Source organism: Ochotona princeps, chromosome 10 (genome assembly GCF_030435755.1).
Source record: "Ochotona princeps isolate mOchPri1 chromosome 10, mOchPri1.hap1, whole genome shotgun sequence".
Lineage (NCBI taxonomy): Eukaryota > Metazoa > Chordata > Mammalia > Lagomorpha > Ochotonidae > Ochotona > Ochotona princeps.
In genome coordinates this window covers 19,670,075-19,697,943 of record NC_080841.1, presented here as the reverse complement: position 1 = coordinate 19,697,943, position 27,869 = coordinate 19,670,075, and the positions used below count along the sequence as shown (strand labels likewise).

At 48.4% G+C, this 27,869-nt stretch overlaps 1 protein-coding gene across 1 annotated transcript; it reads right to left on the bottom strand.

The window, feature by feature from the left end:
* UTP25 (UTP25 small subunit processome component) lies at window positions 1–27,869 on the bottom strand. The gene is made up of 12 exons (XM_058669139.1): window positions 27,708–27,869; window positions 27,438–27,477; window positions 26,093–26,327; window positions 23,913–24,083; window positions 20,528–20,616; window positions 18,135–18,545; window positions 16,006–16,225; window positions 11,959–12,161; window positions 10,315–10,497; window positions 10,092–10,204; window positions 9,204–9,449; window positions 1–747 (listed from the first exon to the last, which is right to left on the bottom strand). The coding sequence occupies exons 1-12, from the start codon at window positions 27,812–27,814 to the stop codon at window positions 504–506; spliced, it is 2,262 nt and encodes a 753-aa protein (XP_058525122.1). The 5' UTR covers window positions 27,815–27,869; the 3' UTR covers window positions 1–503.

Below are 27,869 nucleotides of genomic sequence, written 5' to 3'. Positions count from 1 at the left end.
TAAGGTAGAACATTTAAGGCTTGAAACAAGTTTGGGACAAAGTCAGTCCTCCAACTTCAAAACTCGTGCCCTCCAAATTCAAGATGAGAGACACGCAGAGGCAGGAAGCATCCAGGCTTGTCATAGCCAGTTCACACGGGCAATGATGGGCTCCTTTACAAAAAGGTCAAAGAGGTCACCCTGGAAGATCTTACCAAGTATAACAGAGGCAAAATTATAAGGAATTGTTTAGGGCTTAGAAAATCCATCACAAGCAGAAGCTGCTTCCGCTGACCCTTCAGAGTCCTCGGCTCCGTGAACTCAGGATTGGAGCTACCAATATCTGGTGTACACTGAACTCTTCAGGGACACATGACCTGAACAGGAAGCAGAGCAGATGACACAGGGCTGCCTGGCTCCTGCTCCACCTGGTCTCTTTCCTGTGTAAGTCGTCAGATGTGGGGCCACCATGTGGCACAGCATCAGGCGTCAGGACTGCGCTGCGTCCCCTGCCCAGCCCAGTCTCATTTCTCCCCAGTGACAAAGAGGTGCACACTCTTCTTGGACTGCAGCATCCGCGCCGCCCTCTCGGCCCCCACCACGGCGGCCAGCCTCTGCGCGTCGTACTTGGAGTAGAGGACAGTGCAGGTCCACGCGGCCTCTTCTCCTCGGCTCGTGGCTCTCAGCATGTTACAGACCTCACTGTAGAAGTGTGGGTATGTTGGCAGTTGATAGAAAATCAGGTTCCTGATGCCTTTGATTGTATACCTGTTAGAGTGGGAGAGACAGAGGGCTCAGGACACGAGAAATAACCAAAGAAAAGTCAGCTAAGAGCTGTGTAGGGGCCCAGTGCACTCCAGATGATTCTTGCTAAAGGAGAAAAGCAACAGAACAATAACAGACAAAGCTTGCTCCGTTAGAATGGGAAGGGCCAGTGGATTCTGGGAGTATTTCATCGTGCTTGGAATGGCAAGACTGGCAGCAATTCAGAACTGTTGAACTATCAAAACCACTTAAGCAAGAGACCAGCATGATAGCGTAGTGGCTAAAGTCCTCACCTTGAACACACCGGGATCCCATATGGGCACCAGTTCTAATCCTGGCAGCTCCACTTCCCATCCAGCTCCCTGCTTGTGGCCTGGGAAAGCAGTCAAGGATGGCCCAAAGCCTTAGGACCCTGCTCCTGTGTGGGAGACCTGGAAGAAGCTCCTGGCTCCTGATCAGCTCAGCTCCAGCCGTTGCGCTCACTTGGGGAATGAACCTTCGGATGGAAGATCTTCCTCTCTGTCTCTCCTCTTCTCTGGGTATCTGCTTTTCCAATAAAAATAAAATATTTAAAAAAAATTATTTTGACCAGTGCCCTCAGAGCATGCCCCATGTTGGGGACCCTGGCATGGGCGGGAGGCTGGGTGGGGTTTCTCCCTTTCTCTTTTCTCTTACCCTAGATACAGAAAAAAAATATTAATAATGTGGAAACAATGGTCTTACCCACTTTCCTGCTGCCCTTGACCCTTTGTGCCCTAATCAACTATGTAATTATTATCAAAATAAAATAATTAAATTTGTAAAAATAAATAAATAAATCTAAAAAGAAATAAAAAAAATGGAAAAGCTTATTTTTATGACAACATATTTGAATTCCTAATGTTTGGCTTAAAATAATGACAAACTCGGGCCCGGCGGCGTGGCCTAGTGGCTAAAGTCTTGCCTTGAACGCACTGGGATTCCATATGGGCACCGGTTCTAATCCCGGCAGCCCCGCTTCCCATCCAGCTCCCTGCTCGTGGCCTGGGAAAGCAGTCAAAGACGGCCCAAAGCTTTGGGATCCTGCAACCGTGTGGAAGACCCGGAAGAGGTTCCAGGTTCCTGGCTCAGGATCGGCGCGCACCAGCCATTGCGACTCACTTGAGGAGTGAATCATTGCATGGAAGATCTTCCTCTCTGTCCCTCCTCCTCTGTGTATATCTGACTTTCCAATAAAAATAAAATAAAATAAATAAAAGAAAATAAAATAAAAGAAAAGAAAAGAAAATAATGACAAACTCAATCTGTATTTCTTGAACTTACTCTGGGTAGGGGAGGTAAGGCAGAGTTAAACACCTGCCACGGAAAACTTAGCCAGGCACCTAATTTCATAATATCCTTATTATAATCAAACTAAAACAGAGACAAGGTCAGACCCGAGCCATACAGTAACTGCATGAAGTGTTAATACACTGCCATCATTCTTGCCTTGTCACGCTGCAGACATGTTAATTCCTCAGCAGATGTCCCAAGTTCATCCATCTACAAGAGCCTGCCCGAGGGCCCATTAGGCATCCGAGGAAGCAATTAGATTCCACGGTGTCTGCACTTCCACCTCCTCACGGCAGCTCAGTGCCACACGTCATCGGTAGGGCTGTGGACCCTAGAGACTCAGCACACGGTTCAGGTCCAGGCCAAACACTCTCCCTGGGACTCAGAACCCAAGGCTTTCTGGGCTGCAGACACTGCACACTTTCCCTCAAACTGCTTCACTGCTGCCGTGAGACTCCCTCGGTCCTGTCTTCCTGGTCTCTCTGTCTCCTGCTCCTCCCCACCTCTGGGACTCTTCCTTCTAACAGCAGCTGGTTCACTGTGTGTTTCACCTTCAGCATCACCCTTCCACAGAGCAGGCGCTCCCAGGGCTACAGGCCTTCAACCTGCCATTTTAATCTCACCAGGCACCAAAAACGAACAACATTTAGCTCCACTTGTGTTTAGGATGCTGAACAGGTTCTCACAGAACTCTGTCCACACATCAGAGAGAAGCAGCCAGCTCACTGCACAGAAGCATCCCTCTACTTGAGGCCAGAGAGCCGCAGGCCTACGGCATGCAGGGGCTGCTGCAGTGGTGGGTGAGGCAAGCAGTGCTGGACTGGATAGGCGGTGCCAGCGAAGTACGTGCCTTTCTGTGGTGCCGACACCCACCAGGCTGTACGGCTGCAAGCAAGAGCCAGAGAGCATGGGGCGCTCGAGCCAGCAAAAGCCAGCTCCCGTCTGCCGTGGAGGGAATTCCGCAGCATGACAGGCCCTTCTGGAGAGAAGCAGGACAAACAAGCTAGTGCGCCTCTGATGGAGGCTGTGGCTGCCAGAAACGGCAGTGGGAGAAAAATGCCACGCTCTGAACAAGTTTGTTTTTTTTTTTAAGATTCATTTATTTTTATTGGAAAGTCAAATATACAGAGAGGAAGAAAGACAGAGAAGAAGATCTTCCGTCCAATGATTCCCCAAGTGACTGCAATGGCCAGTGCCACGCCAATTCAAAGCCAGGAGCCAGGAGCTCTTCCGGGTCTCCCACGCAGGTGCAGGGTCCCAAGGCTTTGGGCTGTCCTCGACTGCTTTCCCAGGCCACAATCAAGGAGCTGGACGGGTAGCAGGGCCCAGCACAATGGCCTAGTGGCTAAAGTCCTCACCTTGAACGTGCCGAGATCCCACATGGGTGCCAGTTCTGAACATGTTCTTAAAGGGCAAGTGTCTTAGTGTGGTTTTTGTTGCCCTTAGAAAGAACTGAGGCTGACTCAGCTCACAGTACTGGACCATGTGGAGAGGGCTTCTTGCTACACAGTAACATGGCAATGGTAGCACACCACAGACAGCTGGCTTCAAAGCAGAGCCGCTCGTGGTAGCTCGTGGTAACCCATCCCAGTCATCTCCCAGAGGTCTCACCTTTCACATTGCTGCACTGGGGACCAAGTTTCCAGTGCATGAACTTGCCGGGGCCCACTCAACCACAGTAGCAAGCAGGGGCTTGTGCGACTGCTCTGAATCCCTGGGATGTTCCGTGAGTTCCCTTCCTTTCCAGGGCCTTCCAGGGTAGTCCTGGCCAAAGACTGCAGGCCAGGCTGCAGACCCAACCGGAGTAGCAAACATCCACATCCTTCCTAGCCCCTCGTCCACAAACCCACGACAAACACCTGAAGCAGACAAGGAAGGGGCTACCCGCTCATCTCAAGCAAAGGTATACTGGCTGGGGGAGGGAGGCAGAAGCAAGTTGTCTGTCACCAAGTGGGGGATGGAAGAGGGGAGGGAACTAAACCCCCTCCTCCCTCAATGGCATTTGCCCTTGAGAAGGGGCAAGAGGCCTGCTCCGCCCAAGTTCCTAGACTCTGGCCAGCAGGGGATTGCCTCCACTAGGGCAGAAGCTGGTGACTCCCTCCCACCAAGAGCTCTTACAGACACAAGGTAGAACATGGCCCGGCCAAGGGATGGGAGTCATGGGAACTCAGCAAAGGCTCCACCCTGAAGCCCAGGATGAATGTCGCCTGCCTAAATCTGGGCCAGACCCAAAGGTGAGCCCCCACCCCCAGCCCCCACCTCCAGCCGTGCAGGGAGACCAAGCACCCTGCTGGGGGGAGAGGTGGTATGGTAAGGTCTTTCACTGGCACAGGTGCACAGCACTTGCTGACAGCTGAAAGGGCAGGTCACAGAGAACAAGTCATCAACACAGAGCCCACAGTCCCTGGGGGAAGGTGGTGGAGGGTGATGGATAGTCGCCATAGCAACAGCTGACCTAGCTGCTCACAAGAGGAGGGTCCAGTGCGGTATCCTAGCGGCTAAAATCCTCATCTTACAAGCCGGGGATCCCATATGGGCACCAGTTCTAATCCCGGAGGCATCGCTTCCCATCCAGCTCCCTGCTTGTGGCCTGGGAAAGCAGTCAACGACGGCCCAAAGCCTTGGGACCCTGAACCTCCATGGGATCCTGGAAGAGCTCCGGGCTCCTCGCTTTGAATCAGTGCAGATCCGGCCACTGAGGTCACTTGGGGAGTGAACCAGCGAACAGAAGATCTCCCTCTCTATCTGTCCTCCTCTCCATATGTATCTGATTTTGCAATAAAAATTAAAAAAAAAAAAAAAGGTGGAAGTATGCCCAGATTTAAAAAATTTTTTACCTCAGCTTTGACTTGCAATCAAAAATGATTCTAAACACCAAAAGCGAGAATAGGACACGAGGACAATGATTGTGACTGTTAAGCCATTTTCAATACTTTTAGTCAGTGGGATTTTACTGCACAGATCAAGGAAGCAAAAATTGTTCTGTGTGTGAATGCCTGAAGGAAAGAGAAGGAAAGAGAAGAGAAGCCCAGGACAGGAGGGCACACACAGGTGGCAGCATGAACCACAGTGTGATGTGTCCAGCCCTTGTGCTCAAGTATTTTTCTCAAAACCTAAAGAATTAGGCAAGTGTGTTACCAAAATGTATACATGCTTTGTCCTTGGCGTGATGGGACACGGCCTTCCTTAGGTGCCTGCCGGAGAGGGCTCTTGGCCTCCGAGGACACTGGAGTCCGCAGGCCCTCCAGACCCGTGGACACAGTGTGGGGCAGCCACGCAGCACCACGTACATCCTCCTGCAAGCTTCCTATCACCTCCAGATTCTGTGGTGCAGACAATGAAAAGCCTACATAAATGTTATATGTATTATTTGGGGAAATACTGACAATAAAAAAGTCTCTACATGTTCAGTACAAACACACTTTTTGCGTAAGTATCTGTAATCCTCAGGTGGCTGAATTCCTGAGTGTGGAACCCACAGACACAGAAGGACAGTTATAGTAGAAAATGGAGAAAACCACAAGCCCAGGAAAGGGAAGCTGGATGACTTCCATAACTGAATGATGTAGCAATGCTCTGCGGCCACTAGAAAAGCTGTGACGTGCACCTCACACTTGATTCATTACTAGAAAATGTGCCTTTTGGTACTGGCATCCCACAGGGGTGTCGGAATGAGTCCTGGCTGCTCCACTTCCTGTCCAGCTCCCTGAAAAGCACTGGAAAATGACCCCAAGCTTGGGCCCCTGCACCCACACGGATGAGCCGGGAGAAGTTCCTAGCTCCCGACTCCTACTCCCAGCTCCACATCAGCCCAGTCACCGTGGCCAGGTGGGAAGTAAACCAGCACATAGGAGACATCCCTCTCTGTCTTTCCCCTCTAACTCTGCTTTTCAAATAAATCAGTCCATCTTTAAAAGCAACAACAATAAAATAAAATAAAGGAGAGGGAAGGCAAGGGAGAAGAGAGAAAGGAAAAAAAAGGAAAAGGAAAAGGTGCCTGGGGCCCGCATGGTGGCACAGCGAGCTAATCCTCTACCCGTGGCACTGTCATCCCATATGGCAGACATAAAAGTCTATGAAATTCCTGTCTCTCCTCCTCTCTGTATACCTGAATTTCCAATTACAAATAAATAAATACATAAATCTTAAAAAAAAAGATAAATACCTGTAAATGTATGCAGGCACACTTTTGTGAGCAAACATTTTTCATATAAAAAGACATGAAAAAAATCCATCAAAAACAATATGTACATCAAGGCAGTAAGATTTTGGTGAGATTATATTCTATGTTTTAAATCCTTTATTTTCCAAGATATCCAGAAAAATCATATATTATCGTATAATCAAGAAAACAAAATAAAACAGCAAAAAGATCAATAAAATTTAAAAGAAACAAAGAGGAGACACAGTTGTATAGCAGCTAATTACCACCACCATCTACAATGCTAGCATCCCACATGGCTGTGAGTTTGTGTTCCACTTCCAATCTAGCTCCTTGCTAATGGCCTGGGAGAGGCAGAGGAAGATGGTCCAAGTATGTGGGTCCCTGGCACCTGTGTGGGAGACCTAGATAAAGCGCCTGGCTTCAGCCTGGCACAGCTCTGGCAGTTCTAGTCATCTGGAAGTGAGCCAGCAGATGGAAGATGCCTCTGTGTCTTATTCAAATAAGTAAACAAATCTTAAAACAGAACAAAACAAGAAAACTTCTCCCAGTCTTATTTGCCATAATGGAGACAAGGAAACTCCTGGAAACAGTGCCAGGGCCTCTGCGGGGGGCGGGGGCAGGTGGTACTGATGCCCTGTATCCTGCACCCTTCCCCTCTTGCCTCTTCCCTCCTGTAGTCTGTGACTGCAGGGATCCCTGTGACAGCAGCAGGAGTGCCTGTCAAGACCTAACCCAGGGACAAGCTAGCCGCCTATCTTACTTAACCACTGTTAAAGGCCGCCTCCCGTGTGCGCCCCCTAGCACTCCATCACATTTAGAACCGCAGGAGCAGGGAGTGCTCAAGAGACACTCAGGCTGCCTTCCAATCCTGTTACTGTCCCCTCCAGGCCGGCTGAGAGTCCTCCCACTGGGCAACCCTCTGAACACACAGGAAAACAGCTGGGAACTATGCCTGGGAGCACAATCACACCCAATCCTGGAATTCTACAGACTTCATCTGCCCCAAAGAATGCAGGCCTCAGGCTGAAAAATGCTAGCTGGCTCCAAACTAACTCTTGTCTTCCTGTCGCTGCCAGCCTCATGGAGATTAGGAAAGCCTGAATTCAGAGCTGTTTACTACAGTTTAAAATACACCTACTTTAGGGACCAGTGCAGTGACAAAGCACATTAATCCCCTGCCTGCTGTGGCGGCATCCCACAAGGGAAAGTCCTGGCTGCTCCACTTCTGATCCAGCTCCTGTTACTGGCCTGTGAAAGCAGCAGAGGACGGCTAAAAGACTGGGGCCCCTGCGTCCACTAGGGAGATCAGAAGAAACTCCTGGTTCCCAACCTCACTTCATTCCAGCTCTAGTCATTGCAATCATTCAGAGAGTGAGCCAGTGGATTCAGGACCTCATCTCTGTCTTTCCCTCTCTCTCTCTAACTGAATCTCAAGTAAAATAAATAAATCTTCAAATAAATAAATAAAATATGTGCACTTTTTCCAAGGCCAAATAAAAACCAAACCAGAGGAACTGCCAGCCAAACACCCACCACTGCCTCCGTGGTCTAGCAAGCAGTTGTAGAATTGCAGACCAGGTCATGAGTGCTGCCTGAACCCTGGAGAGCATCACTGTAGTCGTAGGAAACACCCACACACCTGACCCAGAGCACAAAGCAAACAGCACCCTGCTGCGACAAGACGATTTGGGAACCAGGCAAACAGAATACAACAGGGCACTGTCCTGATTCTCAAGGGCTCCTATGACAACCATGCCCTCTCCTTGAAGAGCTGCTGAGGTCTGAAAGGCCAGCTGAGCTCACATCTGCTATAGACAAACACGCTCCCCGTTTCCCAATCCACCCACTTCATGTAAAAGGCTTGCCTTCACTTGTCAAGCTGATGGAAAGCTAAGGGCTTTTAATCCGCAGTGAGGGCAACTCCCTGCAAATACTCTCAACGTGAACTGAAGCAACTCCTTACTAGAACAAAACAAACCATCAGGCTAACAAGCCGGCATTCATTAGCACTCTTGGAGCAAACAGCTTTGAGTAGCCAAGAACAAAGCTGGGGAAATGCAAATTTAGTCGTCTCAATTCCTGTGCACAGAGGAACTGGTCACGGAATGCCTAATGAGGTGCTATCACACTGCACCCAGGCAGGCAGGTAATAAGGACACGTCTGTCGAGTGCCATCACCTCATGCGCTCCAAAGCCTGGAGATCGCTGGAGTACATGTCTGGGACTCTCAGGGCACACACACCCACATGAGCATCTATGACCGTGGGTCAATCAAACAGGAAAAGCAGCATATGGATTTCTCTGTGCAATTACTCAGAAATCAGAAGGAAGAGGTAACAGAATTCAAATTTTCTCTCTTTGGCTACAGATGAGGGTTTAAAACATTTGCCAACTGTTAGCCGAGAGACTTGGCACAACAGCAAAGTACCTGAGCTCTCGGCCCAGTGAGGGATGCAACTTTCCTGAATGGTACAGGCAGCTCACCACAACACACTCCTACCAGGATTCAAAAAAAAAAAAAGGCGACTCCATTAATTTTGTCATGATCATCTGGAAGGGAATTTACGCAAACACTGAAACTCCTCCTCCCCTTGCCTCCTCCAAAGGTCCACATTCTGGCTTTGCTGGTTCCCATGTGCACACTTTCTGGGGAGCACCTCAACCTCCTGAACCCCACTGCTGCGCTAGGCCTCCACTGTCCACGCCACACAGCCAGCTCAGGGCCAGCTCTCTTCCCTGTAGCGTCTTTCCTGTGCTGTCCAACCCAAGACATTCCACATCTATAAATGGGTTCTGGTTTCATTTCTGCAACCTCTGCCAATAAGGCTCATTATGTGTGGAAACCCACCAACCAAGATCTTTCCAGCCCAGAACTCTGAGCTTCTCTAAAGAGTGGAGCAGAGAGGACTGGCCCGGCAACGCCCCAAGGGCTACGTGTGTGCGAGGCGGGACACTGCCCTCCTGGACACCTGCCCTCTCCTACCTCTTGTAGAAATGGAAGCGCTCTGTGAGGAGCAGGAACTGCTTCTCGCCTTGCAGGAAGAAGTGTCTGGCCCTGGAGATGCCAGACTTCTGGGTGTACTCGCAGATGTGGGTGAAGTTCAGCTCCTCCTTCTTGAAGTAATTTCGGAGACGCACGAAGTCAAAGTAGGAGGGGACATAGACGAGTGTGTGGGACATGACGGCGTCGCGGTACTGAGGCAGAATCTTGTTCACAAAAAAGTTGAATCTGATTTCAAAGGGAAAACGGCAAAGTTAACAATCTTTGGGGGGAGCTTACAGTATCCACTGACTTAGGAACCGCAGGGAAGTCACAACTCCAGGTTCAGAGAGTCCCTTGGAGGCCGCTAGGACTTGCCTACTCCCGGAGATGATACAAGGATAAAACTTAACGGGCACATTTAAAGACAAGTCTAACACTAATGTACTGCAATCAGAAGATGCCCTGCCATTTTATCCCAGAGAACTGTTTCAGGAAGCACACAGCACACCATTCATGTGGCTGTCACATCAACACCTATCATTTACAAGCACATTCACAATAACATATAGTCCCCTAGATAAACATGATGAGGAAAAGTGGAAAATATGTACAGCAGTACAAAAATTAAGTGACTGACATGGGATACTCTGCAGTGCTAGGCAGTGTAATAGGACTTCAAATGCCACAGTCCAGGAAGGAAGAGCTTTTATTTACAGTAAACCTGTCACTCTCACAGCTGTGACACCCGCGCCACATCACAATTTCTTTCTGGGAGTCTGTTAAATGCCAGGTCTGAGGTAAAAAACAGAATCTCAAGATGGTCTTCAATAAAAGCAACTATTCACGTGCCAAAGCCAAGTTCTCCCAAGGACAGAAGCAGTGGCTTACCTTGTATCAATCGCTGAAGCCAGGCTTTCCACTTCCATCTTCTGGAACACATGTGGGAGCTGAACCAGGACGTGACTGATGGAGCCTGTCACGGGGGCATTCCTGACCGCCACCTGCCAGCAGCCAAGGAAAGCATTAAGCGAGGAGCCAGCTCTGAGCTCTTCTTCAAACTATAAGCAGTGTTTCATGAAACACAGATGAAGGAAACAAGGAAGGAACCAACCTGGCCTTGGAAATTGACACAGTACTGGTTGAACACGGAGTTGATCTGAGCATCCTGCAGGCCCCCAAACAGCAGTGTCTGGCGGTAGTACTTGGCCCAGTTATGGAGACTCCACATTCGCACTCGAGAAAAATCCACACCATGTGAGTCCAAGGGTAGCAGGTTCATGTGCTTCATCAAATGCTTTAAGCAGAAATAGCACTCTCACTAGTGTTTACTCAGCATTTATCCACTGGGTAATAATAAGCATGCTACAACCCTACTACTTCATTCAATCCCTTGGAGCACAAATTATCATGCCCCAAATGATACAATGAATACTGAGGCATGGAGGATGACTGCCTGGTCCTCAGCTAGTTGAACACCTCTAATGAGAAAACAAGCAAAAACTGCCCACAGCCTTGAACTTTTCATAAAGGATCAAAATGATACCTATTAGAGTATTTCTTTAAAAGAAACTTCTGAACTTCCACGCTGGTCACGCTAGGGACCCCTGAATCCCAGAAATGGACAACAAAGGAAATGATACCGGAATCTAAGCTGCTGTTCTTTGATGACTTGGTTCTCAAAACAGGAGCATTCTTAGTCACTACGCCTGCCTTTCCTTAAGCAACAGGACTCCACCGTCAATATGCCTCTTCTATTTAACTTTCACTTTGCAATATATGAATATATTAGAATAATAATGGATACTAAAACTTATTCCCCACTTAAACTTTCCTCAAGTTACAGGTCCTCAGATAGAAGAGGTGAGTTCTAGTATGTTTTAAAAACATAAACTGGGGTCAGCACTGCGGTGTTGCAGGTAAAGCCACTTGTAACACCAGCATTCCATATGAGCAGCGGTTTGAATTCTAGCTGCTCCACTTTCAATCCAACTCCCTGCTAATGCCCCTGGGAAAGTGGCAGAAGATGGCCCGAGGCCTTGGGGCCCTGCACTCATTGTGGCAGACCCAGAGCTCCCAGCTCCTGGCTTTCGTGTGGCCCAATCCTAGCCATTCTGGTCACTGAGGCCTCTCCCTCTGTCTCTGTACTCTGCCTTTCAAGTCAGTAAATTTTAAAAACAAAACAGAACAAACATCAAGTCTATGATAAGGATATTTAAAAGTATGGTTTGGAACCTAAAACTGACCTCACTGTAAGGTATGTGCAGAAGAAAAAAAAAACATGGCACAGATAACAGTAGTGGGCTTTCCATGTTTGTGTAAAACAAGCTCTGTGGGCTTTCTAAGCAATGTTTTCCAAACTCCACTGGAGACCAAACAAAGGAGGACGATCATGAGGTATCATGTCAAAGACGCTCCTGTGAGGAGGATTTCTATTCAGTTGTCCGTCTGTCCATACATCTAGCCATCTAATCCACCAACCAGAGTAAAGTGCACTAGGAATATTAGAAAAAGCAGAGCTGTAAGAATATCTTCTCTGGAGACCTAAAAATGTCAATAAGCATTTTTGCCTCTCTTCACAATTTAATTATTGACTAATCTATGTGTACAAGAGGGTGCAGAACACTTCTTCAAGTTGGAAAATGTGAAGTATTTCCCTGTTCTCCAACTTTTAATCTGGGCTTAAACGACCCTTTAAGACTTACGCCAATGCACTTCTACCTCCTGAAGTACATAAATGTGAAGTGAACGGCATTACCAGGACATGCTCCCAGTTCTGCATCAGATAAATGTCAGCTTGGTCAATGATGAGAAGCTCGATAGAAGACAGAAAGTCAAAATCTCTCTTCTTCTCTCCTTCTCCACCGATGATGGTCCTCAGGCCCAGAGGGGAGGCGATGAGGATGTCTGAGGAGTAAAAGGGGGCGTAGAGCCGGATGCTTCGCTGAAGTATTGCCACTCCTGCACAACACAAGCAGGCACCTGTCAGTTCATCAGTCACACCAAGTACTACCTCCTCCCTCACCTACACCTTCTTTATGTTCCCCTCTGCACAAAGTGCACTCAAGCTGTTTTCACTATTTAATAACGCTCCCTGCTTTCCATATATGTGGTGCTTCCTTGGCTCTCACTTTCCCTGCCTTTCTTTTGCTGCCAAGCTTCTCCAGAGAACTGTCTCCACCTTCGAGTAGCCCATGGTCTCCCCTGATTCTGTGGTCTCAGAAATGTCTGACTGCTAAGGTCTCAACTGCCCTCAGCTACCATTTCCTGATCAACCCCCAAGGCTCCTGCCCAGGAACAGTCAAGCAGCCTATTAAAACCTCCCTTCCCGAGCAGGCCTGGTGGGGGTTATGGGGAGTCGCCCCAGCCGGGCTGCAGCTCCCACTGGTTTGCGTGAGGACCGAGTATGAAGTGGGTAGGATTGAGCTGGACCACAATACCCATTGGTCCAAGCGGATGACAGGGCTTGAAATAGAGCTGGACCCAGCGGAGACTGGTCACATTAAGCAGGGCCATGACTTTAACAAACACGCTACAGAACCATATCCAGGGGAAGATTTCTGTGGAGGAGGTGTGGGCCAAACCCTACGGAAATTCTAGCCCCACAGGTTACTTCAAGAGATGGAGTGGTGGTGGACTAAGCTAGGAGTGACAGGGAGCCTGCCATTGATCACAGATTGGAGAACCGACGGCAATCCGGACTAGTCGGGGCAGCGGCACTCGAGAGTGCATCCTGAGTGGGGTGTGGGGTGCAACGTTCACCAGCTCAAGCAGGGCCAAGGGGAGGGCTGGATTGCACAGGGCACTGGCCTAAAGCCCAGTGGCATGTATGAGAACTGGATCTGGGAGGGGATCAGGGGGAGAAACTTGGGAAGCTCCCTTGGCGAATTATAGCTCCCACTGGTGAACAGGTGGTCCGGACCTGGGGGTCGGACAGGCTGGGCAAAGTTGCACCAATGGCTCATCAATGTATGAAAAGGCGATGGAACGGGCGTACCGGGTAGTACTGAGCAAACCTTAGCCCACAAGTAAGATTGGAAACCAGCATGGAGCACAGGACATGCCCAGCTAGGTTTTTGCACCAACTGGTCTGCGTGACCCACAAATGCTGAGCCACAGTGTCTAAGGCGGGGTCGCAACAGGTGACAGGCTGTACCAAGCTGAGTCTGAGCAACCACTGTCACGCGTGCGATCTATGGCTTGGAACAGGCCCGACTGGGGGCTAAGGGGACTCCCTAGCTGGGTGGAGTTTCCCACCAAGGGGCACACGAGCTGGAATGGGGCTACGTTCTGGTCAGGATACAGTTGTAATCTCCCTTGGTACAAGTGTGGACTGGGACAAGACACACCAGGCCGGACCAGACCTTCTGGTGTTCTGGAGGATCAGGGTAGATGTGGGAGGGGCTAGGCTAGGTCTCAACCCCTACTGAGCCATATATGAGCTATATGTGGGTATGGACGAGCCGTGGCTGGGCTGAAACATCCAACAGCAAGAACCAGAATGGGTTGAAGGCCAGTTAGGAAAAGCCACTGTTCCTGCTAGGACAGGAGGCGAACTGAGTAGTGCTGGCTCATGGACCCACTGGTATGCACGAAATTTGGCACTTGGAGGGGTTCTGATGGAAGAGCCTGGGCAACTCCTCTGGCAGGACACAGTCCCTGCAGGTAAGCGCAAGAAGCACGAAAGGAAACAGCCCAGAACAGGTCATGGAAAGTGTCCCACTGGCATACATTTGGCATGGCTCAGGGGCAGACCAGGCTGAATCAGTTCACGTCATCCACTGGCAAATCCGAACAGCACAACAGAGTGTGAGTGGAGCCAGGTTCGGTAGCGACAAAAGCCAGTGCACAATACAGAATGCCAAGGTGAGGTTGCCTGTGCCAGATGTGACCACAGCACCCAATCAGCACACGTGAGAACCAGGAAGGGAGGGGGAAGAATCGGCAGGGGAATAAAGGGTGGTTCCCTTGCTGAACAGCTACTCCCACTGGAAAGCGTGAGCTAGGATGGGGGTAGACCAGACTGCGCAGGGCAATGGCACCTGTGCGCCTCATGTGGACCAGATCAGGCAAAAGCCAGGCTGGGCTGATTATTCCTACTGGTGCAAACAAAATTAGAGTGGGTGAGGGTTGTTTGGGCTTAGCCACAGCATCAGCTAGCAGAAGCTGGCACTGGGGTCTAATTCTGTCAAGTCAAACCACAGAAACACCTGGACAGCGCATAATCTGGGAGTGGGAGAGGCCTGGGAGGGAAATAGTGGGCTCCTCTCTCTTAGGTTACCACCCCCCATGGGAGGGCACAAAAACTAGGACAGGGGCTGGGGTGGCTAGACAGAGAGACACCCAACAACATCCGTGAAGGCTGGATAGTTGAGCTGGTTAGATGGGACAAGGTTTTAATACCCATTGACATGTATGAGAGCAGAAGGGGATGTGGGACAGACTGGACTAATCTGCTACACATACTGGCAAACCAGGGTAGGGGGCGGGCCTGGTGGGGTTATTGTGGGTCGCTCCGACTAGGCTGCAGCCCCCACTGGTTTAGGCTGCAGCCCCCACTGGTTTAGGCTGCAGGACCCCACTGGTATGTGCTGAGCAGAACCAGACTGGACTGCAAACACCCATTGGTTCCAGTAGAAGACAGGGATGGAAACAGAACCAACCCAGCAACTGCAACCATCAGCTGATCGGGGCGATAGACTGTGCCGGGCCCCGTTCTTGCTAGTACATACAAGAATCTGGTCTGGGAACACCTCAGTCAAAGTTTCTTTGGGGATCCCCCCAACTGAGCTTCCGGACTCAGAACGCTAACCATGAAATGACAGAGGACAGAACAAGTCAATCAACCACCTCAGCTATATGTTGGCAATGAAAATACTGGGCAAACGGAAACTCTATGATGGACTATGTCAATCAGTGGATTCTCCAACGACCGCATCGTGCTTGGAGTGGTGACAGTGGCAGCAATTCAGATCTGTTGAAATATCAAAACCACTCTGCCGGCTCTACCTTTAGACCAGAGATGGTCTCCCCAAGAAACTGATGAACTTATCTGGACAGTAAGATGCTGGACTCTATGCCTGATAGATGCTTGCAATGAAAGAATCTCAACTGAATCTGAACTGTGGTAATGCCACAAGTTGGAGGTATCCACCATGGGGGAGGGGTTGGGGAGGGGGGGGAAATCCCAGTGCCTATAAAACTGTGTCACATAATGCAATGTAATAAAAATAAATTTAAAAAATAAACAAAATACATATATAAATAAAAATTTTAAAGTATATAAATATTTAAAAATTTAAAAAAAAACTCCCTTCCCACTTCCCCCATGAAATGCTATTCTCCTTGTGATGGTTTCTATCACTGCAACACCCCCTACTGCTTCTCTCACTCACCTGGCCCTCATCTTTCCAGACTCAAATGCCTCTCGTTTTGCGTAATCCTGGATTCACCTGCCACAACTCTCATTCTATAAGCAGCTTTCAGTAAATTTGTATCTCCAGCCCACAGCACTAGTGCAATCTAATATTGATGGCACCTCTGCCAGAATGCCTTCTCTATCCACTTGGCCCACTCCAACCTGGGGACTGACTTTAAAGGTGCCCAGAACACCTGCTGCGTATCTGGCATGCCGTGCTGTCCAAGACAGGGCTGAACTCTGCCTCTCCAGCCCCACTCTCCACCCCTCTCCCTCTCTCCTGGCAAACATGTCTCAGACGCACACGGGTTCTGTTGGGAGGCTGAGCAGTGGTCCATGGGGAGAGGACCTAATTCCAGGTGCCAGGTTCTGCCAAGAAGGAATTACCAATCCGGAAGTGGTCATCGATGTTGCCCACAAACACGGCTTCATAGTCTTCAGGTCTCTTCAGGTTGGGGGGCCTCTCCTCAGGATCGGATCCGTACTCTCCCTGAAACCTCTTCTTGTTGCTCACAATTATCTTCTTCTTGCTGTCCCCCTCAAGGAGGCTGATGAAGAGCTGCACGATCCTCAAAGCAGCTTCCCGGAACGGCACCACGATTAGTACCTGCAAAGGGGGCAAGAGCAGCTCGGGCTAAGCCTGCTGAAGAAGCAGAGCTCAAAAGCCAGGGACCACACCTATGCCATCGCTTCACACAGGGCCTGGCAAACCTCATTCATCCTGGAATCTGGTCCCTCGGTTCTGTGGGAAAAATCTCCCAACCTGCATTCAGAAATGCTTTTTAAGACAAACCAATGCCTAAAACAGATGTCCCTGATACCAAAAATTCAAGAATGCAAATACACAAACTTTGGGGGTAAGGAGCATTACCTTGCTTCTGTCTCCCACAAAGCTCTGTAAAGTAGTCTTATCCACGAGAGCCAGCTAACTAAGCATATACTCAGTACGTAAATGGACCAAAGGAGAAACAAAACAGGTAAAAACAGGGAAGGAAAACGATTAGCCCATCCTTACATCTCCAGTACATTCCACGGAAATTTTTTCAGAAACAATAGTAAGGTGTTTCAAAAATAAAATCATAATCCAACAGGAGAAAAAGGACTTGGTCTTCAAGTATTTCCAAAAATGCTTACAATTACTGCTGAGAGCAAAAATGGAAGACACTTAGTAAATGCTTCATTTCAACTATTGTTTTATAAATAACATAGTCAATGGACACAAGCCCAGTCCAACCATGCACCAAACTAAACTACGCTTCATGAGTAATTTACTTAGACCTCTATGAAATTTTATGTGGAAATAAACTTTTGATCTTGAAGTTAAAACAACTCTTAGGCAAAGAGCATGGTTGCTGGAGCAGTCACTCAGCCCACACAAACGTGGAGAGTGGACCAAGATTTAGAAGACACGTTTAGTGGGGCTAGCGCTATGGCATGGCTGGTTAAACTGCTAGCTGGGGCACTAGCAACCCATACAGGCACCAGTTTGAGTTCCAACTACTCCACTTCTGATCCAGTTCCCAGCAGACTGCCTGGGAAAGCAGCAGAGAATGGCTTAAGTGCTTGGGTCTCTGCATTCACATGGGAGATTTGGAAGAAGCTCCAGACCCCTGGCTCTGGCCTGGCCCAGCCCTGGCTGCTGCAGTCATTTGGGAGTGAACCAACAAGTGCAGGAACTCTGTCTCTCCCTCCCTCCTCTTTCTGTAATTCTGCCTTCCAAATAAACAAAATTAACTTAAAACACACACACACACTAACATAGAAGACAGTGTTATAGTCCCAGTGGTGACCGGGTCTTGTTCTCCCCTATCACACAGGGAAGGACAAATCTCCAATGGCCATTTCAATATTTACATTCAAAAAGAAAAATCTACCATGATAAGGCTTCTGCGATATGGAGCCACAAGCCCAGGGGATCAGGCAAGGGTAAAAGCCCCAGCTCTACAAGGCTAGGGGAAATATGGACAGAAATAAAAGGCATTTCCTTTCCTATGAGGATTCCGATCTACTGAAGCTTCGACTTGGCACAGCAATAATCCTCACTTGAAGCAGCAGCACAATGACAGAGACCGCTGTTTCCAAAGGCTCACAGGCTTACACCTCAGCTAGGTGAATGCTTGGTTCCGGTCCCTTTTCCACCACTCTCCGGTCATCTTTGGCAGGGCTCTCGTTTGAAACATGGGTTTCCTCTCAAGGGGAAACATGGAGGAATGAAGAAGGAACTAAATCCCATCCAGCCTTGACAATTGCAGAGACTTCTAGCACAGGGTCACCCCACAGGATCCAGGTTTACCTTTTAGGAGACCATCAACTACCAGTGTCCAGCTAGATCCACGGTCACAAACAGCTTACTGGGCCGTCTGCTTCACTGTTGTTACACTAACTGGCCCACTCAAAAGGGCTCACAATTCTAGACAATTCTTAAAATGCGCAAGCACCTGCTAAGTGCCAGGGACCCCCAAGCGCAGTGCCTTTCAGCCCATTCTGGAGGAAGCAGCTTTCCTGCTACCACTCACCTTGGGCCTTGTTAGCCCTTGGTCCCTGAAGTCATCATCATCACCCACTCCAAACTTCTGGCTTCGGCGTCTACCATTGTTGCCGAGCACCTGGGCGTTGGCTTTGAGCACGTGATTCAGCACGTGCAGGCAGTACACATGGCGGATCTCCTCCCCGTTCTTCAGGGCGGTCCGTTCTGGATAGAACAGGTCCCGGTAGGAATTCATGATTGAGAAGAGCTCTTTCTGGAGGGGGGTGAAGCAGCTACTTGTTTTTGGGGGGCCAGATAGGAACTGGCTGTTAGTCTTGGCCCAGGTGGCTTCCAGAGGCTTCTGGAGATGCAATGACTCTATGTTAACGTCCTTTGGTGGTTTAAACGTTTCCAACTTCTGAAATCTGGATGAGAAGACAAGCTGGCCCAGGACGGGCCACTAGGAGAGAGAGAGAGAGCAACAGCTAAGTTAAAAATAAGTAACAAGACCTTATGCTCACACACTTTGCCAGCACTTTCATGATTTATAGATATCTCATTTAATTTCCACAATCCTGCAAGAATATCAATATCATTAACAGCTCCGGAAAAGCCAAGCTGAATGATTCAGACAGGTGTCAGTTACGCAGGTGACTGGTCTAACCAGCTAAGGCATCAGTTTCCCATGAAGGAGGACCTGGGTGAACATCTAGCTCTGGCCCCTGAGTCCCCACCAGCTTCCGCCTGGGCCCAGCTGGGCTGCTGCAGGCGTCTGGAGAGTAGACCAGTGGCACTGGAAGTATCTGTCTCTGCCTTTCAAAAAACAATAAAAATGGTTTACACGAAGAGGGAATGAAGCTGAGGGCAAGGATCCATGACTTGGGACTTGGTGTGTAAGCTCTTCACTCTGTCAGTGGTTCCCACACGATTCTGAGCAAAAATCCATTCTAGAGGAAGACAGCTCCACATTGAGAAGCTCCGGGTTCACAGTTCCTATTATGTACTAATGGTTCCAGCACGTCCTGCGAGAACTCAATTCACTTCATTTAACCTAAGTTTTCCAAAAGTATTTGAACATGGAAATCAGTTTATTTTAAGAATCCTAAAGAATATTTGGTAGAAAAATCAGTTTGGGAATTTTTGCACTACAAAAACTGCTGACTCAAAATAGCAAAACAGGATGATCTCAGAAAAAAACAAACAAACAAAAAAAAAAACCAGAAAAAGTACTGGTGGGTAAAACAGCATGAATAAATCTCCAGGGAACTATGATACTGAAAAAAAAGTCATTCTCAGGGCCCGGCCTTGACTGCTTTCCCAGGCCACAAGCAGGGAGCTGGATGGGAAGTGGAGCTGCCGGGATTAGAACTGGCGCCCATATGGGATCGCGGGGCGTTCAAGGCGAGGACTTTAGCCGCTAGGCCACGCCACCGGGCCCTCGAATATTTTATAAATTGCAATTACGAGCACACACTCACAGTAGAGGAGCAAAATTAAGGTTTTTATTTGAAAAGCAGAGTGACAGAGAGATAGCAGCAAAGAAAGAGAGCGGCGAAAGGGAAAGCGACATCTTTTGCCCACAGATTGACTCCATAAACAGCAGCAACAGGTGGAGCTGGGCCAGGCTGAAGCCAGAGCTACAAATCCCACCCAGGTCTCTCACACAGGTGGCAGTGGCCTATGTACTTGGGTCATCTTCTGCTGCCTTTCTGGGTACATTAGCTAACAGCTGGACTGACAGCAGAGGATCCAAGACTCAACACAGCATTCCAATATGAGCTGTAAGAGCCCGACGTGCTATGCCCCAATTCTGGCTCCAGGGAGATTTTATTAATGTCAATTTCCCAGTAGTAATATTTTATAATGATTGAGAAAGTCTCATGAACAGTATCAGTTGTGAAAACAAAGAAATAAAAGAAACTATTCAATAGCTGAATAATTTAGCTGTGAGCATTTCACAAAAATGGAAAACAGTAAGTACTGTTTCACTAAACACTTATGATGGAAAACACTATGATGGACACAGAAAATACATATAAAGAAAAAATATGTACAAATTGTAAACATCTTTTGCACCAAAATAAATTTTGATTCTGTTTTCCCTGAGCTTTTTGAAGTACACTACATTCCCTTCCTTTGAGGTGGCGTTAGTGCCTCCTCTAACAGGTAAGACCAGCTAAGAGCAAAGAGTGGGTAAAGTCGTCAGGCAACAGCACCTTGCTAACTGTCCTGGCTCCCACTGCATTATGTGGCACCCACCCTCCAGGTTCCCAGTGCCCACCCGAGCGACACCAGGGTCCCACCAGGCACTCCCTGTGCCCACTTCTGACAGCCCATCTCTACCAGTGCACATCATTCATTCTGGGAACTAACAAAACCCAAGGCCACTGCAAAATAAAGAGCTTTCCCCATCTGTGGCTAGGATGGTCATGTAATACTTACTTTTATCTCACGAGTAGTTTTGGGATTTGTGGCAATAGCCTGAATTTCCTTTTCTTTCAGTTCTTTATTCACGTGCTGCAGAAATGGATCTAATTCAGAAATAAAGATTGTCAGCCCACGGTGCAAAGGGCAGGGGTATCGGCTTTTCCCCTGTGAACTACAAGCTGGTCTTCATGGTGCCAATTCACTCTTCTTCCCATCTCCCTCCCCTGTTCTCTAGCAAAGCCAAGGCTTAGAAGCTTCAGAGAGGCTCATATTCCTAGATCACTTCTCTAACCACATTTAATTTCCCTGCCCAAAAGCCTTTAACTAAACTTTTCAAACTGAGATTCAAATGGTTTTATAAATGTACCTCCAACCAGCCTCTCCATCATAATTTTGAATTGTATGGCCTTTAAATTCTGGTTTCTCTGTACATGTCCTTCCTAAAATCACATTTCCAACTTCTGCACCTCAGTTTTGCATACTTACTCTCAGTTCAATGCTACTCCTCTGACTCACAAGAAATATTTCCCAGGAAGAGCTAGTATCGTAGCGCAGCAAGTTAAGCCACTGCCTGCAAAGCAGGCATCCCGTATCAGAGCTTGTTTGTATCCTGGTTGCCCTGCTTCAAATCCAGCTCCCTGGTGCTGCATTTGGGAAAGCAGCAGAAGAGAGCTGAGGTGTTTGGGCTTGTGTCACTCACACGTGAACCCCAGAGGGAACTCCAGGCTCCTGGCTTCTGTCTGGTGTAAGCCTGGTCATTACGGATACTGAGGAGTGAACCAGCAGAAGGAAGACCCCCTTCCTCCATCTCTCCCATTCAGTCACTCTGTCTTTCTTACAAAAGAAAAAGAGTATGTCCCAGGAGCCTGTTATGCCAGGCAGCGTGGGCCCCAACAAGAGGCCGTCAATGGTCCCCTGAAGTCAGTTACCATTCTGTTCTCTCAAGCCTCTTACACCACCTCACCCATCTCAACACAACAGAATACTTCAGAAAGTTTGTGGGAAATAGCCTTAAAAGAGAAGTCTGAGACGTCACTGTAGTGAAGCCACCACCTGCTCCATTTCCAATACAGCTCCCTGCTAATGTTCCTGGGAAAGCAGTAGAAGATGGCTCACGAAGTTGGGTCCCTGCACCCACGTGGGAGACCCAGAAAGCTCCAGCTCCCTGACTTCAGTCACTGTGGCTATATGCGGAGTGAACCACAAGATGGCAGATCACACTCTGTCTCTCCCTTTCAAATAAGCACATAAATCTTACAACAAAATAAAGGTAACCTTATTTTGGTACAAAATTGAAATCCATTCAATTTTTTCATAACATATTTTCCACGAACTTGTGCATGGATTTCAAAATTTGTGCACCAAAATAATAGTATCTTTTTAAAGTTATATATTGGAGAGGCAAAGAGATAGAGACAGATAAAGACCTTCCATCCACCGATTCGCTCCTCACACATCCACAGCAGCCAGCGCTGAGCCTGGCCGAGTTGGGGCCATCACCTTAGACCCCAGCCTAAGGTGCACACTAGCAAGAAGGCAAAATCGGGAACAGAGCCAAAAACCAGAACCCTGGCATTCCAACGTGGGACATGGGTATCTTAACTAGTAGGCCACATGCCTGCCGCTTGATTTATTTTTTAATTCCATTCCCACAGCGCCTTCCTGTGGGCCTATCGTAACCTGTAGACTAGGTCACTGATGGCAGTTCCCTTCTGACTGACAGCACGACACCAAAATGCCCACCACACAGTAGACGCGGAGCAGTTTCCAGAGTTCCAAGCCCGCTGCCTGGCCTCTCCCAGTCCCCTTTACGAGACTGAACAGAATGGAATCTAAATGGTCAAACTTCAAATGAAACGCACCAAATAATAGGATCCTAGGATTAAACAAGAGGACATAACAACTCAAGGGGCAAATGTATTTGCATAGGCAAAATAGTCATAGAAACAGTAGACTTGGCAAGCTTCCTAATGTTTTCTCCAGTTTCTAGGTTTTTATGGCTCAGAACGAAGTCTGTGCTAAAATTCTGTAAATGTCACCAGCTGCTTCTCCCTCCCCTCCAGCCAGTGAAGATCACAACTTCGGCTTCACTGATGGCAAATCTGAGATGAAGAATGCTTCCGGCAGCCACGCAGGCAGCCGGAAGACAGCCCGGGATCACCTGACTTGCCCAGCCAGGCACAGGCTCAGAAACTGCTATGATTGGCACAGACCTGGCTAAGCCTGCCATGGGCACGTCATGACAGAGACCGCCATCTGGTTACCAGCAGTCAAGACGGAGAGACCACGTAGGACACGTGGCCTTCAAGGCGCTCCCTGGTAACAGACACCATCAGGTTAGCTACTCCTGGGCTTCGCAAGGCTGCAAAACTACAGCTCCAAACATACAAACCAAAGGAAGGCTAGAGAACAAAGTGGAATGGATTCCTCCTCTTCACTTTTCTGTCCTGCTTGAGGAACTCAGAAGTCTGCCCTAGACTCTCATAGAAATGGGAGGCCTGGGCCCGGCAAAGGGGCCTCTCAACTAAAGTCCTTGCCTTCCATACACTGGAATCCCATATGGGTGCTGGTTCTAATCCTGGCAGCCCCACTTCCCATCCAGCTCCCTGCCTGTGGCCTGGGAAAACAGCCAAGGATGGGCCAAAGCCTTAGGACCCTGCACCCACGTGGGAGACCCACGAGAGCTCCTGGCTCCTGGCTTCAGATTGGCGCAACTCTGGCTATTGCAGTCACTTAGGGAGTGAATCATCGGACGGAAGATCTTCCTCTCTGTCTCTCCTACTCTCTATGAATATCTGACTTTGCAATAAAAACAAGTCTTAAAAAAAAGAAAGAAAGAAAAAAAGAAATGGGAGGCCTGGGGAAGCAGCCTTCCCCACCAACAAATCGTTCTTGTTTTCTTGTTTCAAAAGGAAAAAAAAAAAAAACTATTTATTTGAAAGGTAGAGTAACGGACAGAGAGAGACAGATCTTCCACCCACTAGTTCACTCCCCGGTGGCCCTAACAGCCAGTTGTTGCAGTGCAAACTCCACTGTGGTTCTCTCTGTGGGCGGCACGGGCCAGGTGTTCTGGCCATCTTCTCTTGCCTACACAAGCACATTAACAGGGACCCAGTCTGGAAGCTGGGGAGCTGGGACTCAAACTGGCACTCCACTAATGGAAGTGACAGCTCAACCCACTGTGCCACAACACTGGGCCCTCCTACCACCAATCTGAAGCTGTTCTAAGCATCCCTCCTCTCCTGGGCTCCAACACGTATTTGTGAGAAGTAGTTTTCCCGAGCTCTAGACTCAGCTTCTAGACCTTCCGTTTTCACTGCTGCTTGTTCCAATAACAGAACATCTAACATCTATCCACCAAGCACCTGGCAAACTCAAACACCACACACTGAGCTCTGACCTCGCGCTCCTTCCTGAGAAGAGTTCCCTCCGTTCCCATCTTCGAGGAAGTTGGTCTCCAGGCTAAACAGTGACTCATGTTTTGCATCGGTGAACTCCTCCGGGCCCTCCTGCGACGGGCCAGGTGCTCCTTCCCCACCTTTCTCCTTAGCGTCATCAGATAAGGCCACATCTGTAATTTTGAGAAAACATGTTATAAAATTCACTTGCAAATATGCTTGTACTTCTCCGACAGCACTGAAATCCTTAGCCTGCATTAGCACTGAGAGTCACTGGGATTCATCGCAATTATCTCCTTTTAGATAATCATAAATCAAGTGGAAGATATTAAGTTCACTAATTTAGTATAATGGTTACTTTCATGTGTGAATCTGGTTGGGCTTCATGGCCCAGATATGCGGCAGAATATTATTCTGGATGCTTCTGTGACAGCAGTTTCAGAAGGGAATTCCATTTAAATCAGCGGGCTTCAAGCAAAGTGTGGACTTTCCACTGTGTGAGTGGACCTCATGCAACCACCTGAAGGCTAGACTGGAAGACGAGGCTGATTCTCCCTCACCAAGTGGGGATGCTGGCAACAGTCTGTCTTGGAACTTCAGCTGTAACCCAGGCTCCTCATGGACCCAAAATACAACTGCTGGGCTTCAGGCCTCCCAGCCTCTCTCCTTTGAGACTTGCTACAATCACACCATAATCACACAGCCAGTCCCCTAAAATAGGCCTCTTTCTCTCTATACACACATTCTGTTACTCTGCCTTCCTGGAGATCCCTAGCACACTCCGTTGTTACCCTAAAATGGTAACCAGACAAAACACTCCAAGGTGCACATGAAAGAAAGCACGGTCCACGCAGCACTGACAATGCTAAGAAATGACAGGAAAAAAGTGAGAGGCCTACCTAAGGGGACTAATGAAACTTCCACATACCACTGACCACTGACAACTGTGTAATCACGCAGCAGTGAACTCACATTCACAGACACAGTACAATCTATGGCACACTATTAAGGACAACCAATAAATTAGATATTCAAACCATCATACACACACATTCCCCACACTACACACACACACACACTTACGCTCACACACCTGTATCCAGAAAAATGGGAGCCTGAAAGGCTGTACACAACGTTTGAGGTGTTTACCTAAGTGGTGAGAAATGCAGCTTAAATTTTTGCAGACAACTAAGTCATAATAAAATAAACATTTTCACTGTTAACAAACCAAGCAAGCGTGTCACAAAACAAAAATAAACCCTGAATCTGGGGCAATAAATTGCATCTCACTGAAATGGATCCGTTAAATACTCAGGTCAGTTCTTAACACCTTAGAGTACAAGCAAGAAAAACAGGATGCAAGGCAAAGACGTTAGAACAGGGAGATGGGCACTCACCCAGATCCATTCAGACAATGGAACACTACTACACACTAAAAAAGCGACAAGCCACTGGGACATCAACCACACAGATGGATCACAAAATCACACCCAAAAGAAGCTAGACACAAAAGCATTTATACGGATGGTCTCATTAACCTATAGTAACAATTAATTAACCTGTAGTAACAGAATAAAACAGGAGGAAACTTGTCAGGAGTAATGGAAATGTTTTGTGACTCTGATTTTGGCAGTAGCGTGGGTGCAGACAACTGTCAGACTCGCCAAATTGTATACTCCAACTGGCACACTGAACTGGATGTAAACAATACCACAATGCACTTGATTTTAAAGTTAAATAAAAGTCATCCAGAAGTAAGAGTTCCCACTTTGAATTCCAGTTCTTCCCTGAATAGTTCCCTAATTGACGCTGGCAGCTGGCGACCAATCCACAGCTCAACACACACACCTGCACATCTACTACGCGTGTGTATACACAGCTGTTCATTAACTGTAGGTTTCTCTTCCATCAAACCCAGTCTCCCTAAGACCAGTGACCTCTTCTATAAATGTAAAACATCACAGAGAAAAACCTCATTTCTTCTCTATACCAGTAAGTCCTCCACTGGCACGGATGAAGTCCCTGAAACTGTACGTACAAACACCATTGCTACAGTATTCCGGTGGGAGGGCCCAGTGTTTCAGAGAGGGAGACTAGCAATGTCTGCTGGCTGACTTGAATTCACCCAGCCTGCACAGCATGGGCCCGTGTGGCCATCTGAGAGCCACCAGCAGACACTCACCCTCCTGCAGCCCTGTGGGCCCCGCGGCCATCTCCTCCACACTGGCATCACTGTCACCACCCTCATCACCGCTCACTTCTGTATCATCCGCGTCACTGTCTTCATCCTCCTCCTCCTCCTCCTCCTCTTCCTCCGAAACATTCTTCAGAGTAGCAAGGAGCCTGTGGTACCCAGAGATGTGTTCGGGCTCACTGCCCGCTTCGCTTTCAGAATCTGAGCTATCGGAACTCTCGGACTGCAAGAGAAACAGGATGTTACAGATTAGCATGAGGCTGCTGTCACCGCCACCCAGCGCTGTCACCAAGCCGGCAGGTTCAGGCTGCAGACACTGGGACTCTCTTCTCTTCCACCAAGCCCAGCACCAGAGTTAGACAAACAGCTCACTTAGCCTTGAGTCTAGCAGCTCTTCATATTCCCTGAACTGCTCATACCCCAAGTGGAAACACACTGATTGATAAAACATAAAATTTGATGTAATCACAACATTTTAACTTAAATCAGAGACACTGGGCTACTCACTTGAAGGTACAAGCAAGCAAGGAATTAATGCGGCCTTCGTCACGAGAACAGCCCTCTACGCAAACTAAAAAGCTTCCCCTCAGGACTCGCTCACAGCCCTGGCAGCTGCTTTCACAGGGCCCAGGTCTCTCAGCACAGCTTCAAACAACCGTTTTTATATTAACTGCCACAACACATTTTGAAAACGGATTATCTAAACGTAAAGCTAGTCTATATTCCTGAGATAACAGCTTACACCTAACATGCACTCGAGTTTTATTATGTAAATAGCTTGGGCGTCTGAATTCAAAAACTAAAAATGTTCCAATATGTAAGACTTTAAAAAACAAACAAGTTTAATTATCTGAGACGAAGGGGAGGAAGACAGAAAGAAAGCGAGGGATGTGGGCAAATGCCTACCATGGCTGGCACTGCAGCCAGTGCCAGAGCCGGTGGCTGGGGGCGGAATTCCCATGTCCCCTGTGGGGGCAGGCGCCCGCTGCTTCAGTCATCAACATTACACCAGGCAAACGTCAGCATGAACTGCAGGTGCACGCTTGCTTTCATTCTAGCAGAATGCAAGCTGACCTGGTAGGGCTGTCTTCACACCAGGGCCTGTTTATAGCACCAGTTTATTTCGGTTCAAAGAAAATTTTCTTCATCTAGGTACAACTTTTTTGATAAACACATTTTGTGAAGGTCCTTCAGAACTTTGAAAATCTAATAAATAAATAATCTGAAATCTGCCATACTTCTGACCTCAAACATTTCGGAGAATCATCAACCTGTATCATCTTAAAAACATTAAGCCACAGCCAGTTATTTTAAAGAAAGAACAACGTATTACCAGCTGACAAATCTGTGGTTTTTCTTCTCTTTTGGAAACCCTGAAAAGAACAGACAACGTTAACTCATGGGGAGTCCGTCCGCGACAATTAGGAAAAACACTCAGGACACGAGTTTTTAAAAGGCAGACGCCGTCTGATAACTGCAGTTCAGTACAAGGTACACGCGCCCTGGCACAGGGCTGGCCAAAACACACAGCGGCGCCCCCCAATAACTGCTCCTCACCCCCAAAAGACCCAGATAACACCAGACACGGCGCGCCCCACCGGACCTGTCGTAGAAGGGGTGCTCCTCGCCGAAGTCGCGGAGGTGCTTCTTCTGCTTCTTGCTCAGCGTGCTGAGCAGCTGGCTCTGGCCGCGGCGCCCGCGCTTGCCCATGGCCGGCACCCTGGGCACCCTGGCGGGCGTCCCGGCCGCCCTGTCGCCCGGAAGC